Source organism: Cydia splendana, chromosome 8 (assembly GCF_910591565.1).
Source record: "Cydia splendana chromosome 8, ilCydSple1.2, whole genome shotgun sequence".
Taxonomy (NCBI): Eukaryota; Metazoa; Arthropoda; class Insecta; order Lepidoptera; family Tortricidae; genus Cydia; species Cydia splendana.
In genome coordinates this window covers 2,289,658-2,306,920 of record NC_085967.1, presented here as the reverse complement: position 1 = coordinate 2,306,920, position 17,263 = coordinate 2,289,658, and the positions used below count along the sequence as shown (strand labels likewise).

The following is a 17,263-nucleotide window of genomic DNA, read 5'->3' as shown; positions in this document are numbered from 1 at the left end:
ATATATTAAATTTGCTGATAAAATGGCACTGAATTTATTTCTCTTCAATCATAAAAATAGATAACATAGGGATCGTCAAATGCCAAACAGTAACATTTTTACTATTTTGAATTGAACCTTAAAAACTACTGTTCCAATACTGTGTACTGTTCCAACCTTAGTTACTTAAATTTTAAACAAATTCTGCATTCATATCTACTTACAAAAATTGTTATGTAAAAAAGCAGTTATGGTAAACTATTCATAATAAAAGTGGTTTGATTGAAACTAACATGTAGTTTGATTTAAAGACTAAAATGAAAACCAATAATTATGTTACAAAATGTTTATTTAAACTAGAATCTTTCGTATTTTTTACCAGGTATACCCTAAGAGATAGAAGAAAGATTAAATAATATTAAAGTATGCTACCGTCATGGCGGCATACATTGGAAAAACTTATGGAAGGGTAATCAAGTACAGAAATAGGAGTGCATTTCGGATCGTCCGTTAGCTGGCGCGGGTGCACGCACGTGGGTGGCATTGTAGGTAAAATCCGTCACGAGTCCGCGCCAGTTAGCGTTGCATCGCTAAGAGCTATTTCCCAGGATCCCGTTTTCTGTAGTATGCATGCAGGATTCCGCAAACAGAATCCTCGTGTGAAAGTTACTATATTAGCACCTATACTACTAAAACGGGATCCTGCAAAAAACCGTACCCGCAAAAAACGGGCCGTCAGTGGGAAACAGCTCTAACGCGCGAAAAATACTATTTTTCGTTAACCCGCTCCGTGCAACCGTGCCAGCTAGCGGACGCACTACAAGACAATATACCCAAATGCACCCTTAGCAATTACACTATTATTAAGTAACATGGTCTTTGTATAAATAAAGGATAAATCTAAAACAATTGATCATAACCAACCAATGCCCAGAACTGGCTACATTCCGAGTTTGAAAGTGCCAGTATTCAAGACGAGATAACCAGGTTTATTTCATTTACTTATTTTATGGTTTACTAATAAGATAGCGGGTTCATTAGTCACTGAATTCACTGAGCTTTGTGACGTCAGGTCACGATAAGTATCCAACAGTCTAATTTGAGTATTTTTGTGATATATGTAAGACTTTAGCCTGAATAAAACCTAGTACACACAGCCTAGTAGTCACATCGGCGGATGGTTTTGGTTTGTGAGGGGCGGCATCAGGATTTTTTTTTATGAAATAGGAGGCAATCAAGCAGAGGAATCCCCTGATGTTAAGCAATTACCGTCGGCCATGGACACCTACTACACTAGAGGGATTAGTGCTTCTGGGTATTTTCCGCAAATCGACAACCATTGTGTCTATTTTGCGTGAAACGAGGTAGCGCTACTCTAACCACCCCAGCTCTTCCATGAAGCCTAGCAAAATTTCAGGTTGCTAACTGCCTCTTTTAGTGTGCACGGAGTCCCTAGGTATTTGTTCCTGTATACTTACACCAGAGGGATTGCAAGTAATGCATGTGCGTTGCCAGCCTTTAAGATGGAAGTACGTACTTTTCTTGAAGGTCGTATTACTCGTATTGGTCCGGAAATATCAGGGGTGACAGTTAATTCCACAGTTTAGCTGTGAAGAAGTTTCTGGAGAAGCGCACAGTTGAGGACTGCCAACCATATAAGTGGTAAAGATGGACATTTTGTCGCGTATGTAGTATGCGTAGTGATGGCCGAAAGAAGCAGCAAGGTTTGGGAAGGGCTTGAACCCAATGAGATGCTTGGTGGTGATGAGAGGTTCTCAAGAGGATCTACTTTCTCACTTTTCTGTGGGTACCAGATTATACAATTAGAAATAGTTGATCAACCAAATAATGAACTGGGTTTGGTTATCAGTCCATGTGACCTGAGCTCAGTCAATACCAGCACTAAATTAAGGTGCTAATAGACTTGAGCATTCACTGTTTTTAAGCAGATTCGGCAAATTGATCGACAAACGCTAGTATGGTGGGTGCCCCAACTTAAGTACCCACATCGCCATACTAATTATATAGAAAAGTGCATACTTATGTTAGAGAAATGACTGTACATTCTGTTAGCGAGAATGCTCCTTACAAGTGAATGCCCAAGTGTATCAGCACCTTTTGATTCAAAAGCAACCACACAGTTATAATTGCATAGAAATTGCTCAAACCTCTTAAAATTACACTATATACAAATGATTAAATGTTAACAACACAAATAATATTTGTTCATATTTTGGAATAAAGTAATCACTTTCCCTCACTGACGAGAGGTCATAATTTGTTATAATTTATAATCTATGTTTACAAGGCGTTTCGGAAGCGTTTTGCTCCGATTAAACTTTCCACTACTTAACACTAAAGTGAACACACATATACAAAATGATAATGAAATAAAAAACATTTGGCTTATGATGTCCTATCAAATATAAACATGTCAAAGTCAGGGAACTGTAAATAATGCAAATTGCAACAAAGTATTTAATCCAGTTTGATAATTTCATACACTGTCTATACATAATTCATAAGAGATCTTTTACACTTCTATTTCACTGACATTTTAAATATAATTAGATTATTATTTATAGCCAATGAAATAAGTTTTTCTGGCAGCTTTCTATTTCTAATGTGGCAATATAAATTTTAGGCAATAGATATTGTGACATTTATGCCAAGGTTTCCATTGTCAGCAAAAAGCTGGGCCAGTGATGTATCAAAGACGAGGCAGTCAGAGTTCATGATAGCAGAGGAGACACCTTCATGTATGGAGCGCGGCATCGCCTCCCAGGTCAGCCTACGACGGTGGCCGTTCAACTCTAACCTGTATGCAAAGTTCTCTGCCTCCTTCCTAGAACCTATAAGCTGCACTATAGCAAAAAATTGCTGATGCCCGTCAAACTTCTCCTGCTTTTCCAGAACTAACATGAAGTGATGATTAAAGCAAGACTGCATCATCACCCAATCTACTGCTCCAGGAAGGTTTATGTCAGTAGCCAGAAAAACTATGTCTTCGCCTTGTAGGGTTGTGATGCTTTTGTGTGACATCATAAGGTGAGGCATCACTTGATCGAGGCCACCCTGCCATTTGCAGGAGGCCCCGGGACAGGGGCAGGAGTAGGGTCTGAACTCGCAGGCTTCCTCGTGCTCGGCCTTCTCGGTGTGCACCAGGGTCACAGTACAGCCGGTGTTGGAGTGTTTGCAGGGGAACATTACATTGCTAGCAACTTTCTCCATGGCGAGGTTGCGAATGTTGCCGAGGGGCCCGCGGCACGTCGGGCAGCACGACAGCTTGGGTCGGCAGCTCGAGCACACCAAGTGCCCGCTCTGGCACTGCAGGATGGGCGGGAGAACATAGTCGAAGCACACAGGGCATTCAAACAGCGACGCGAGGTCGGCCGACATGGCGGTGGGCACGGTGGACACGGCCAGCGCGGGCACCCCGGGCACGGCACAACTGCTAGCTCCTCCGCGCCTCTTATTCGTGCTCATGTCACCGTTACGCGCATATAAAACGTCGACCAGCGTTCACCGATCAACCGACGTATTCACGAACTAGTTTAACAACAACATAACTCACTTGTAGCCCTCCAGAGCCGATTTCTTTCGTTTGGAAGTCGCTATGAAATAAGATTCCATTACAAGTTTGGAGGCCACTGCTATTATTTTTCTTGCTTGACAGTCAATGTTACCTATTTTCCATATCTTTCAAATCACTCACATGCACATTACGAATAAAACCATGTCTTTCAGGAAGAATTTTATTTAGAAAACCGATTATTAAAGGATTACGATCGTTCTTTTGTATCAATATTATAAATGGTAGAAAAATTATATATTGTCGCACGATTCAATGACGACCAATCCAAAGAGCATATAATCACTACGTTCTAAGAGGCGGAACTCCATAGTACGTTTTTGTCAAACGGTTCGTTTTGACAGGACTTGACTGACGTATGACTGATGAGCATCTATTCATACCAACATAAAGAAAATTGTTTATAGCACAGATAAAGAAATATATTATCTATATATTTATCTATGGTTTATAGAAAGCAGTGCTGTGAAAAATCGATAATAGTGAGTTCTCGAAACGATAATAACCGACATGATAGAAAGTAGTGCTGCGAAAAATCGATAATAGTGACTTCCTAAACCGATAAAAACCGTCCTAAACTCATTCAAAACTTTTTATCGTAGAAAATAAAACACCTGTGAGTTTATTACAAACTTTATTAATTTCTTAAGTTCATACTTGGTATATACAAAAACTCATTTATTATAAATAATAAGTGTTCTAAAATGAATATAAAACTAAAATTAACTACAATTAAGATAACTGAAGCTTAAAATTTTGCGCCCTTGGTAGGGTGCCCATCACGCAGGCAGCGTTCCCGCGCTGGATTGCTATGGCCAATCTTTGCGCGAGAAAGCTGCCTGCGCGAGGATCACCTGTGGCCTCCCTTAGGAATTTACTGAGCACCTTGTGGAGTCCCCGAGCCCCCCTACCCCATGGACCTAGTGTCTCGACGCCAAAGGCTACATATTCGTAGTATGCGCCGAGACAACTATATTTATTCGCCTTGAAGAGTTCTCGGACGTCAGCCGCCGCCCCGGCCTGTTTGCTGGTGGCTAAAATGTAGGACACCGCCAGCGTATCTGCGCAGGTGGCGTCCTACACCAGCGCCCGGCCCATCCGCCAGGGGATCAACGACATCCCGTCGGGGCGTTTGCCGTCATCCCTTGCGATCTGGGGCTCCAGAGCCGCAGGGACGTCGGCGCTGACGAGCGCTCTCCTCAGGATGTCGTTGAGCGCGGCGTGACGGGATAGGCGGCCGGCGCCCGAGGAGCAGGCGAGTCCGTGGTGGCCAAGGCGATCAACAGGGGCCCCACTAGAGGCACAGCTGTGGTCCACGCATACATCGGCCCCGACCCGGAGTCCGATAGCAATTCTGAGTGTTTGGCTCGATGAAAGTGCCGTTGTTGGGTGATGGATAGGCGTGCAGCCATAACATTAGTAAAATAAAATAATTTATTTACCAATAAACTATGGTTTACATATTTACCAGGGGCCCCCGCACTAGGTGAGACCTGGGCTACATATAACCGCGAAAATCGAAGTTCGCAAATTGCGGGCATTTTTCTCTCTCACTCTAATTACACCTTCATTGGAGTAAAAGAGAAAAATCCCCGCAATTTGCGAATTACGGTTTTCGCGGTAGCCCCTCTGTATCGTAGCCTATCTCATTCTACCGCATGGCTGCGTCTCTTGGACTGGCCGGCGCTGGCCCATTGTGTACAGGGGCCTTTAGATTTGTACAGTATCTGGATTTAGTTACTTAATAGGTATAGCATGCAAGTTACAAAATTACTAAAAATTACACTTAAATATTTGCGTACATTATAAAATATTACTTAGTATAGCTTCTAGCGGTTTCCACGTAGTTAAGTGATTGAAGAAGAGTGTAGGTAAGCTTTTTGGCCTCAATAACTGATCTGTCTTCGATTTGAGATAACAATGCTTTAGCAGGACACTGTAGGTTGAAGCCTTAAGGTGGTCAAATCGTTTACCGAAGGCGGAGAAGACTTTTGGAACAGGCAGGTTAAAGATTCGGTTTTTGAGAAGCGAGACGTAACAAGTCATGAGTGTAGACGATTTGTGTGTAAGCAAAACGATACTGTGCAAAAATAACTGCCGAACAGTCAGGCCATAGCTTTAGCGTAGAGTTCAGAAGTTGGAAATCGAAAGGGTCATTGTCCAGACTCTGGAATGGACACAGCTAGGAGCCTTGCGTGGTCCCTTCCCGACGAAGTGTCAATTGGGGATTTTAGAACGGCAGTGGGGGCTAAGTTGTCCCAGGCCCTTTGCCTCTCGGGTCTAGGTGGAACATCTGGCAGTTTAGCTAGCCAGGCTTTCTTGGCCTCATCCAAGCACGCGATCTCGCAGTTTGTTATTTTAAGGATTTTACCTGCGAGATCAGACGTGCTATGGATTGAGGACAAGAATGCCGGCAGAGCAATACTCGATATTTTGCGTGTTCCTAAACCGCCAAACCTAATGGGCAAAGAATCTTGGGTCCAAGCCGGTTCATTAAAACGGACATTCAAAATCGTTTCCAGTTGTGACTTAAGGAGACTATCGATAGGTTGGACTAAACTAGCGACTTTCCAGATAGGGCAGCAATGGAGCAAGTACGTAAATTTGGGAACCAACAAACAACATTTTAAAATAGATAAGGCCGAATGGCTACTAATTTTGACTAAACGATCTGAATTAACATAAAATTTAGAAATCGATTTGGCCAAAACAGACGGAATAGCTTCATCGAAAATGAGGGAGCCGAGAAGGTGGAGATTATCCTTTGATAAGATTTTAATGTTTGGGGCTAAACTCGAAAAACTTTGAAGTACCTGGGCTGCTAAAGAGGGTTCTAAGTTTTCGGAAATGTACAATTCACATTTGTCTAAGTTAATAGTAAAAGAGTAATAATAACGGGAAAAGTTGAAGGCACGACACCTCAGGGCCCTCCTCCTACTAGATTGGTGTGCTCAAATTACGGCACCTATGCTATTAAAACTGCACGAGGCCATGCGCTTGGCGGAGAACAGAACCCTATGGAGGAACCTGGTCTTCAACAGAATGATATGATGTCACGATCCTCAGTATTGAGGGACCGACTGAAGAGGAGGGATAAGTCTGCCAGGACCGTTTTTGAGTCTCCGCTGATGGTGCCGTCGTCCAGGTACCAAACATGCAGTATGAACGTGAGACTATGAATAGCTGAATTAATGGCCAGACTGAATATATGGTATATATATATGTATATATATATACATATTTGTTCTTATTGCACAATTTGAATACTGAATGTACAAATATGCTGTACCTATGTTTTTAAACACTGAACTGTACAAAATATATTCTGGTAGAATTTACAAACGGATACACTGTACTCGTTACAAAATCTAACATGTTTTTCTAAAGATTTTTCAAAAACTAATCTTAGAATTAATATATTTAAATAGGATAAGGTAAACAAAAATATAACTGTAAAAAGGAAGTAGGAACTAACTGAATTACCGTCACACACTCAACTCAACAGTGGAAATTATATATACCTAGCTATAACTTTAAGCCGTATCAGCTGTGGACTGTGTGTGATAGTGTGTGTGTTAATTATTACGCTATGAGCTGATCCTCTGCATTAACCCCTGACGCAGAATGGCTACAGAATCACAATCTCCAAGTTAATACGCATAAAATTAAACTCATTCAGTTAAGACCCTACCAAAACGAACCCATAGATCTAACTTTAACCAAAATAATAAGTTTATGGCAAAAAAAAAAATTTTAGTACAAGCTTTTATCGCTGACTGTACTTTTATTCCACGGGCAACTAATACTCATCGAGACAATTCTATAAACCCCAAACACAATTAGGTTTCGTTGTTTTATCACAGAGTTCCTATGGCCACCTCCTGTCTCGCCTTACTTATGTATACAAATTTCCAGCTTCATTGGAAGTCGGGAAGTGGGTCAAATTTAACTTGCAAGATTTGACCCGTACAAACATAGTTACATAGTCTGTACTAAATAATATAGTGTGCATTGATACCATCAATGAAAATAGAGTGTATAGAGGCGGATTGTCAAAGTAAATTATGTAGCCACTGTACATTTACTGCCAATATCTTTCGACAGAAAATTAAAACTGTTAGAACGCCATTTGACTTTGATCCATAAGGCTGATTAAGACGGCGCGCGAAGCGTATGCGATTTTAGCTACATTGCGGACTGTTGGTTAAGTCCAATTCAACCGACCGATCGAAAACCGCAATGTAATGAAACTCGCATGCGAGTTCTCGCATTGACTAAATGAGCCCTTTTATTCTTTCACTGATATGTGTAAATTTGTTACATATTGAAATTAACGCCATCTACTCGACTGTAGGCCAAAGGTTATGGCGCCATCGCTAGAAAAGATTGCACCATACCTTTGGCTTACTCTCGAGTAGATGGTGTTAATATTAATATTTAACAAGTTTACACATATCAAATACTATTACTTATTCTGTGATATCAGTGAAAGAATAATGATCAAAGTCAAATGGCGTTCTAACAGGTTTAATCTTCTGTCGAAAGATGGCAGTAAATGTAGAGTACTGTAGCTACTTACATAATTTACCATGACAGTAACTCTCTATTTAAAATTCTCTTAGATACCATGTTTTAAAGATGGATTTAAAAAACAATTTATTTGGTTAAAGTCCTAAGCTACCTATTAGGCAGACACTTAATAAAGTAAACTCGATTTCACTTTCATGAGCTTCTTCAGCAATTCTTTCTTCGTTGTATTGTAATCTGTAACAAGTAAAATTAATTTAAATGTAACTCCGTAGAAATCTTTGGTCTCTTAAATGCATTCGTACAATGCAAACATAAGTACATCCGCGCAAAAATTAAAACATGTATGAGAACATTTTACCAAGTGGATGAAATTAGGCTTGTTTTAAGCAATGGTATGTATGCAGGCAGAGATTAAAAAGTATTATTTGGTACTATTCCGCCGTATACCTACATCCTTTAAAACGAAGATGAGATAATAATATGCTGTGCGTAAATATTAACCAATAACTTTGGAATTAATTTTCAAACTGCTGAGAGATAAACATATTTTTTTAATACGAGTAACAATACCATATTCACTTACCTAGTCTTTTGATTTGCTCGCTGCGTTTTTCGATTATCAGAAGCAAGAACTAGAGTATCCCTAGACCCGCCAGGTTGTTTGTCAGCAAAGCGGGGGCGTTTCGCTGGTATTGACGCTGAAATCAAATAATCCGCATAATTATAGAGGTACTAGCTGCTCGCCTCTTTATTAGTAGTATTAGTACCTACCTACTTAAAAATGGAGACCTATAAGCTCTAGAAACCACGGACCGGAAGACGCAGCGTGGGAAGGCCCTCTACAAGATGGAGTTGTATGGGGTCGGCGCGTGACCGGCCGCTGTGGAGATCGTTGAGGGAGTTCTTTGGCCATCAGTGGACGTCTTTCGGCTGATATGATGGATATGATGATGATGAAGCTTTCGGAAACCCGTCGCGCGAGTAACTAAAAATACGTAAATGCTCTAGCCATCCATGCAGTATCATACCATGCCCGTGCTGTCGTGAACGTATCAAGCATGGAATGTAAGTTAGTGATAAATAAGAGCTCGTCAACATAGGTAGAGTTTTTTTGATACTCCCACGTCAGCAGCAGATGTTGCTAAGCGGACGAGGTGTTCAAAATTACCTTGATACCATCTTGGTACGCACTTATTCTCTTAACAATACAAGTCGCGTTAAGATCATTTTGAACACCTGGCCCTTATAGTAAATAACCTTATAATCGGTCAAGTCCTATAAATTAAATACCTTTGTACTTAAATTACATACTTCACTGCAGGCTTCACTTATACGGACTCTACTTGTCTGGTCTAATGTATGGTTTTGAACCATAACCATTTCTTGTTCGGTGGACAAGTCGCATGCTCAATAGGCAATAGCATTAATTGAGCCAATAACATTTTTTTTCTCAATTCTACGCTTACCTTTTTCCGGTCGAATGCTTATTCCAGATTTCAGACAAGCTTGGCCTGTACTCGTAGATGCAGTAGCTGAAGTTTGTGCTGGAACATTTCACACGTTAAAATAAGTTTTAAAAATAAATTACAAACATAGGTACCAACATAAAACATTAATAGTTAGTACCTTCACTTATTTTTATTTGTCAGTCGTAGTTAGCTGTTAACCAAGCAGGTAAGACTTAGACCGTTTAAATACCTTACTTTGAACTTCTTATCTGTTTTATACCGATCTATGTTTTACCTAGTACATAATAGCTGATACTAATGACCTGCTTGAAGACATGCATATCGGCGTCCGCGTAAGAGCAAATCTCGCATACTACCGAATACCTAGTAGGTAAAGAATCCTCAAGTAAACTATTAAAAAGCATGCGAAGACCATCTCCGTATAAATCCTTAAGCGGACGCACACATTTAACCGGTTTCGATGAAACTTGCATGGGGTATGAACTTTAAGATTTTTTGCCCCGTTTCTTAATTCCCAATGATACCACACTCGTAGTTCGTAGGTACCTATCAATAAGCGAGATTATCATACTAATACGTACACGTACATAGAACGTTATGGATAAACCGGTTTTGATAAAACTTCCACTGAATAACCTACTAAGTTGAGATAAATGTACCTATGCCAAAAATAATATTTAATAGAAAAAAACCGACTTCTCAAAACAGTCTGAAATGCCATATATGTAAATTATTGGCTGGCATTTAACTGATCACCATATATAGCTAGTAATCCACTTCGTCACCTTTTTCTAGTAGCATTTCGTTTCTGTAAGGGTCGCAGTTCTTACCTAACGTAATATTAACCTTACCCACTTTTATAGTAGCATTTCGTTTCTCTAAGAAGCGCTAGTCGCCTAGCGGTAAGAGCGTGCGACTTGCAATCCGGAGGTTCGCGGGTTCAAACTCGGCTCGTACCTACCAATGAGTTTTTCGGAAATTATGTACGAAATATCATTTGATATTGACCAGTCGCTTTTAGGTGAAGGAAAAAATCGTGAGGAATCCGAACTAATCCCAATAAGACCTCGTTTACCCTCTGAGTTGGAAGATCAAATGGCAGTCGCTTTCGTAAAAACTAGTGCCTACGCCAATTCTTGGGATTAGTTGCCAAGCGGACCCCAGGCTCCCATGAGCCGTGGCAAAATTCCGGGACAACGCGAGGAAGATGATGATGATGATATAATGATGATTTCGTTTCTCTAAGGGTCACAGTTTTATCCTACCTAACCTAACCCACAAAATCGAAATCGCCAAATGTGTATTATGCGTCGTTGAAGAGTTCTGTTCTGATAATCATCAGCAGTTCCACTTCATCAAATGTGACAGTTTTTAATGTAAATGCTTGATTTTCTGATTAAAATACATAAATCTCTGTACGTATGCCTTTAAAATTTGAGGAGTTCTCTCGATTCCTCATGGATCCCATGTTCAGAACTCGAGCTTGACATAAATGTGGATTAAAAACGTGAGCTATGCGTCGTTGAAGAGTTCCGTTCTTGACCATCATCAGCAGTTCTACTTCATCAATTGTCACTTTTTTCAATGTAAATGCTTGATTTGTTGATAAAAACACAAAAATCACTATATGTATGCCTTTAATTAAAGATTTGAGGAGTACCCTCGATTCCTCATGGATCCCATCATCAGTAGGTACTCGAGCTTAACAAAAATGTGGCTTAAAACCTTAACTTGCTTAATAGTAATTTTGAAGACCTATCGAATGATGTGCTTATGTTGATATTTCTCAAGAAAAAAACAATGTTAGTTTCATACGACGACGACCGGTCTGGCCTAGTAAGTAGTGTGACCCTGCCTGTGAAACCGATCGGATCCCGGTAAGGGCATTGTATGATGAACACAAATATTTGTTCCTGAGTCATGGGTGTTTTCTATGTATATAAGTATGTATTTATCTGTATAAGTATGTAATGTATATCGTCACCTAGTACCCATAGTACATGTCAACGGTAAAAATATGGGTGTAGACAACTTACTCAAAAATATGTCCCATAGTTCTTAATTCACTGACATAAGAGTTATGGGACATATTTTTGAGATGATTTGTAAACCCATATTTTTACCGTTGACTGTACAAGCTTTGCTTGGTTTTGGGCTAGGTTGATCTGGTGTAAGATGTCCCCTAATATTTATTATTTATTAAATTTATTTACCTACCCATGGAGTGTATTTTAAACAACGTACCGAAGCATAAAGTACATCAACACCACTTAATTAACGTCCATTAATGGACGGCTGGCAGTCCTCAAGTATGAGTTTCTCCAGAAACTTCCTACCTCGCACAGACAAACTGTCGAATGAACTGCCGCGTGCGGTATTTCCGGACCGTTTCGACCTTCAAACCTTCAAGAAAAGAGGCCAGCATCGAGATTACAACCCCTACGGTGTTGCGACTGTAATGTTGCGGGTATCCATGGGCGACGGTAATCTTATCATCAGCTAGGTGATTCATGTGCTCGTTTGCCTCCTATATCATATAAGTAGGTACATATAAAAAACACAATCTTATAGTTTTGGAGTAAAATTACTGTATAAGTGTTTCTTTTTTTGCTATTTTGGCTACGGAACCCTAAAAACGTTCACAAATCGGACTATCGGTTTCGAAGAGGAACGTGGATAAACTACTTGAGATCTGTGTGAAAACTAAAATACTATTACCTAAAAGCAAAACTAGCATAATTACCATTTTCACTGTTTGATGTTGACAGAGGTACTCTGGCATGTGTAGATCTGATCTGAATCTGGTTTGCAGCTGAAATTTAAATTATGTTAAAAGAAATAAGGTAGAAGTACTAGTGCTTGACGCTCCACTAGTATTCGACATGGGCACTTTATGTCAAAATAATATAGGTTAAATTTGAACGGCGAAGATTTTTCTGTATTCAAATTTAATCTTTGTCACTTTGGCATAAAGTGCCCATGTCGAATACTAGTGCAGCGTCGAGCACTAGTACTTCTGCCTTAAGTTAACATTTTTAGATTAAGTACTATTAGGTAACTCTATACGCCGTGCACCGCAATAACGCGGTTGGGAGCGGCAATTTATCTAGATAAAAAAAGATCTTCATGGACTTTCCATGTGCGACGGTAATCGCTTATTTACCATAAGGTGATTCGTGTCCTCGTTTGCCTCCTATATAACTTATATAGAAAAGCCTATGTTTATTTTAATATCCTTATATCTTATAGTTCTTGAGTAAAATGGCTGTGATCTACGGACGGACGGGCGGACTGACCGACGGACATGACGAAACTATAACGGTTTCATTTTTGCCATTTTGGCTACGGACGGAACCCTGAAAACGATCACAATTCGGACTAACCAATTCGAAGAGAAACGTGGGTAAACTGAGGGCCTATCGCGAAACACGTTCGCCGTGTTACTTCTCTGTCGCACATACGTACGAATTTACAAGTGCGACAGAGAGGCAACACGTCGAACGTGGTTCGCGGTAGGCCCTCTGAAGTCTGTGTGAAAATACTTTTAAAGATAACTACAGGCCTATTCGGATTTCGAGATAATCACAAGATCTTGAGACGATTTAGAGATCAACTAGATCTACATTAGATATCGACTAGATGTGACTTGGATATCTAATTCATAACTTGTCGATATCGTTCAAGAGGACCTCCAGAATCGCGGAAACGTCAAATTTGACATATCTATCTTACAAATATAGTAGTATACCCTATAATGGACACGGAACCAGTAATGGGACAAAAAAACACAATTCCTCTAAAATAAGTATATAAAAGTAGTTTATAAACACTGGATATATTTTTATCATAAATAAGAGTCCTAGAGCTGATTATGTTTGAATTTTTATTAAATTCGGTTAGTTTTTAAGAAATGTGCGTCAACCCAAAAGTTGTCGTGCCACTGAAAAAAAATATCACTAAAAATTCTTAACAACTTCGCTAAGAGAGGTGAGTTAATTTATTAAATTTTAATTAATTAATACTTGATGAAAACTAGAAAGTGTTTTGTTAATTGCATTTACCATGAGATAAGGTATACAACACACTATGTTGTGACTCCACAGATGTAAAAAAATAGTGGTATTTGGCCCAATCCCATTATAGGAGCTGTAAAACTGCATACCTCCTATGATGGGACAATTGACATAATGATGCTTGCCATGCCATAATTTCATGTTTTAAACAATACCGAAGTAAAATGTAGTTACGAAATATGTCAACCAGGAGGTATTCTCGGACTTAGGATAAATTAATATCGTTTTTCCAAACTTTTATTTAACTTGCCTTGTTAGTTAGTGTGGGTCAAATCTTGGTAGCTGAATTTGACCCACTTTTCGATTTCCGATTCAGTTGAAATTTTGTGTAAGTACGTAATTAAGTATGCAAATCGGATGATAATGCAATATTATGATAACATGGACTTGATCTGATGATGGAGACAGGAGGTGGCCATGGGAACTTTATCGCAATAAACCCTAACTAATTGTGTTTGGATATATTAGAATTGTCTCGATGAATCTAATACAACAATAATTGGCTGTGGAAAGAAAAATACATTCAGCGATAAAAGCTTATACCAAAAATTGATTTTTTTGCCATAACTTATTCCCCATTTCAAAATTTTATACTGATAGAGCAATGTCCATAATAGGGGGCCCATTACTGGATTCACGTCCATTACCGGGGGCCCATTACTGGAGCTTTGGTGTCCATGACTGGAGAAAAAAAGCATAGTTTTAATTTGTTAATTATGTGGAAACTCATTGCAGTATCTTTGATACAACACGCCTAAAACATGAAAGGCGGATAGGACTTTCATCTTTTAACACGCTAAGCGGAATACCATTTACATGTACAAGGGAAATATCATAAATACTCCAAATTTCCTCTTAAATGTCCCATGACTGGTGCTGTTACTATATCTTTAAATTATCCGTATCGTAACTTGTTGAAGTCTAGTAGAAATCTAATTCATTTTCCGAATCGAGCCGCTAGAATAAATACCATTTACCTTCACTGTTCGATGTCGATGGTCTGGCATGTAAAGATGCATGGATCTGGTTTGCAGCTGAAATTTAAAATTCTGGTGAAAAATTGTTAATATTTTTAGATGATCTATTTTTTATGGGTAATCAAATATACCTACTGTTACTGTCTGTCTTTCGGGGCCCCCTGAGGATGGGGGCCCTGGGCACGAGCCCCGTGTGCCCTTATGGGAAAGACGTACTGACTTATATATTAAACCACTTATTCATAAAACTTAGCATCTACCTTAGTTAAATTTGTCCCTTTCTAACAAACACAAATGACAAAATGACGGATAAAGATAATCGATTATCAAGGGCTTAAAAGCGTTTATGAATAAAGTCATAAGAATACTGTTGTTGAAATTGAAATAAGTACCTTCAATTCAATCTCTCATAGCATAGCATACTTAGTACCTATGGATTGAAGTTTCTTGTTAGATGGACATTGTTTCCATAAAAAAAAGGTAGGTAATACTAATAAGTAATTAAAAATAATGAAATAGCTGTAAGTACCTACTCTGGACTGGAATAACCGTGATGTGCACAAAAACAGGCGAATTCGAACATACACTGAAACCAGAATAATAATTTATTTTAATCATCATTATGCATTCATTGTTAAATTTAGTCATCGTGCGTCTTGCCCGCACCAATACATGTACGGAAAAGTACGATATTTGAATGACATTAGTTAGATGTCATTATGATCCAACCTCACAAACACCCAATTATATGACAAATTGTTTACAGTACCTATATTAGGTACTTACTCAGTAAAATTCCTCCTCCTTAGAAGGTAGGTAGTGTATGCCGTTTATACATGTTTTAGGGTTCCGTACCCAAAGGGTAAAAGCGGAACCCTAATATTACTAAGACTCCGCTGTCCGTCCGTCTGTCTGTCTATCACCAGGCTGTAACTCATGAACCGTGATGAACCGTGATAGCTAGCTATATACAGTTGAAATTTTCAAAGATGATGTATTTCTGTTGCCGCTATAACAAGGAATACTAAAAACAAAATAAAATAAATATTTAGTGGGGCTCCGATATAACAAACGTGATTTTTTTGCCGTTTTTTGCATATGGGCACGGAACCCTACGTGCGCGAGTCCGACTTGCACTTGGCCGGTTTTTTAAATTATAATATTAGGTCTTGGTTCAAAGTTTGTTTGGGGTTAGCTGGATGAAGGGATAACTTCATCTTTATAATTTAAAATGTATCTGTTGCTGTGCTGGACTGTTTTAAACTTACCTACGATAAAATGTTTATTATTTACCTAATCACTTAGTGCCACTTGCACCATACCACTAACCCGGGGTTAACCGGTTAAACCATTAACCTAGTGTCAAATTGTACTGGTAACCATGGCTACTCTAGGTTGAATCAGTTAACCCCGGGTTAGTGAATGGTGCAAGTGGCCCTTAGTGGGCTACAACTAAGGCTAATTACTAATTATGGCTAATAGAAAGTTACCTTGTCTACTTGCAGCATGTTGAGGAAATTCTCATAATAATTGGTATTCCGACAGTGGAGGTGCGGAAAGATTTTTAACTTTGAATAGGCTCTTTTTAGGGTTTTGTTGTCACCTAGAAACCCTTATAGTTTCGCCATGTCTGTCTGTCCGAGGCTTTGCTCCGAGATCGTTAGTGTTAGAAAGCTGCAATTTGGCATGGGTACCTACATATATCATGCATTGCGGCAGCGATAAAATAAAAACTATAAAAATTTTTTTTTGTTCCAATAGCGTGGGGTACCGTTGGATAGGTCTTTCAAAACGAATAAGGAGACCCTTTTTTGATATAGTTAATTTTTCGGAAATAATCGCTCCAAAAGAAAAAAAATATGTGCCCACCCCTCTAACTTTTGAACCATGGGTCCAAAAAGTATGACAAAAATCGTGAAATAAAAGCTTAATAAATAATTTCAATGAAAACTATAGCAAACATGATCGGTCCAGTCGTTTTTGAGTTATTACTAAAAATCTCCTTTTTCTTAGTAAAAAGACGTACAAAGCGCTGCAAATAGGTACTCCCTGTAATTTATAATGTACCTACATGATACTTACGAATATCCCCCGTTTGGCTTATTTTGACAGAATCGTAACTACGAAACTCTACACTGAGCAATTGAGCATGGCTCGACATGTAGCTTATTTCCTGTCTTGCCAAAGTCTCTCCGTTCAAAATGATCGCCACAAACGTGACGAGCGAATCTCCTGCAACTTTTCTATGGGTAAATGAACGAGATCTTCTTTTCCAGTCTAGCTTGTCTAACCCAAGTTATACACCTGTAAGCAAAGTGGTTTTGGCTTCCTTTTCATTGTGTACTGTAAACATAATATTGAGGGACACAAATGATGCAAATTAAATCAATAAGTATTGCAAACATAAGAGGAAGATAGTAGTAGTAAGTATGTGCTTTAAAGTGATTGCGACATTTGGGTTCATGCAGGACTACTTTCAGATAACTAAAATATGAAATTGAATAACACGTAAGCTTTTATAGTAATAAAAGGTCATATTTGAAAAAGAAATGGAGATTATAGAGATTCGATGATGATAAACAACGTGGGTTGTGTCGGTCTAATAAGTACCTACCCTGTGCCCTAACTATTAGAAGAGACTTA

At 39.1% G+C, this 17,263-nt stretch overlaps 1 protein-coding gene and 1 long non-coding RNA gene across 2 annotated transcripts; both read right to left on the bottom strand.

Moving 5' to 3' along the window:
- Nucleotides 1–310: 310 nt before the first annotated feature.
- On the bottom strand, nucleotides 311–3,836 carry LOC134792631 (E3 ubiquitin-protein ligase SIAH1A-like). The gene has a single exon (XM_063763882.1). It carries the CDS (start codon nucleotides 3,463–3,465, stop codon nucleotides 2,620–2,622), a length of 846 nt encoding a protein of 281 aa, XP_063619952.1. The 5' UTR covers nucleotides 3,466–3,836; the 3' UTR covers nucleotides 311–2,619.
- A 5,738-nt stretch (nucleotides 3,837–9,574) lies between these two features.
- On the bottom strand, nucleotides 9,575–14,731 carry LOC134793191 (uncharacterized). Its single transcript, XR_010144503.1, has 3 exons — nucleotides 14,621–14,731; nucleotides 12,314–12,382; nucleotides 9,575–9,645 (listed from the first exon to the last, which is right to left on the bottom strand). It is a non-coding gene; the product is annotated as an uncharacterized LOC134793191 (long non-coding RNA).
- Nucleotides 14,732–17,263: the final 2,532 nt, after the last annotated feature.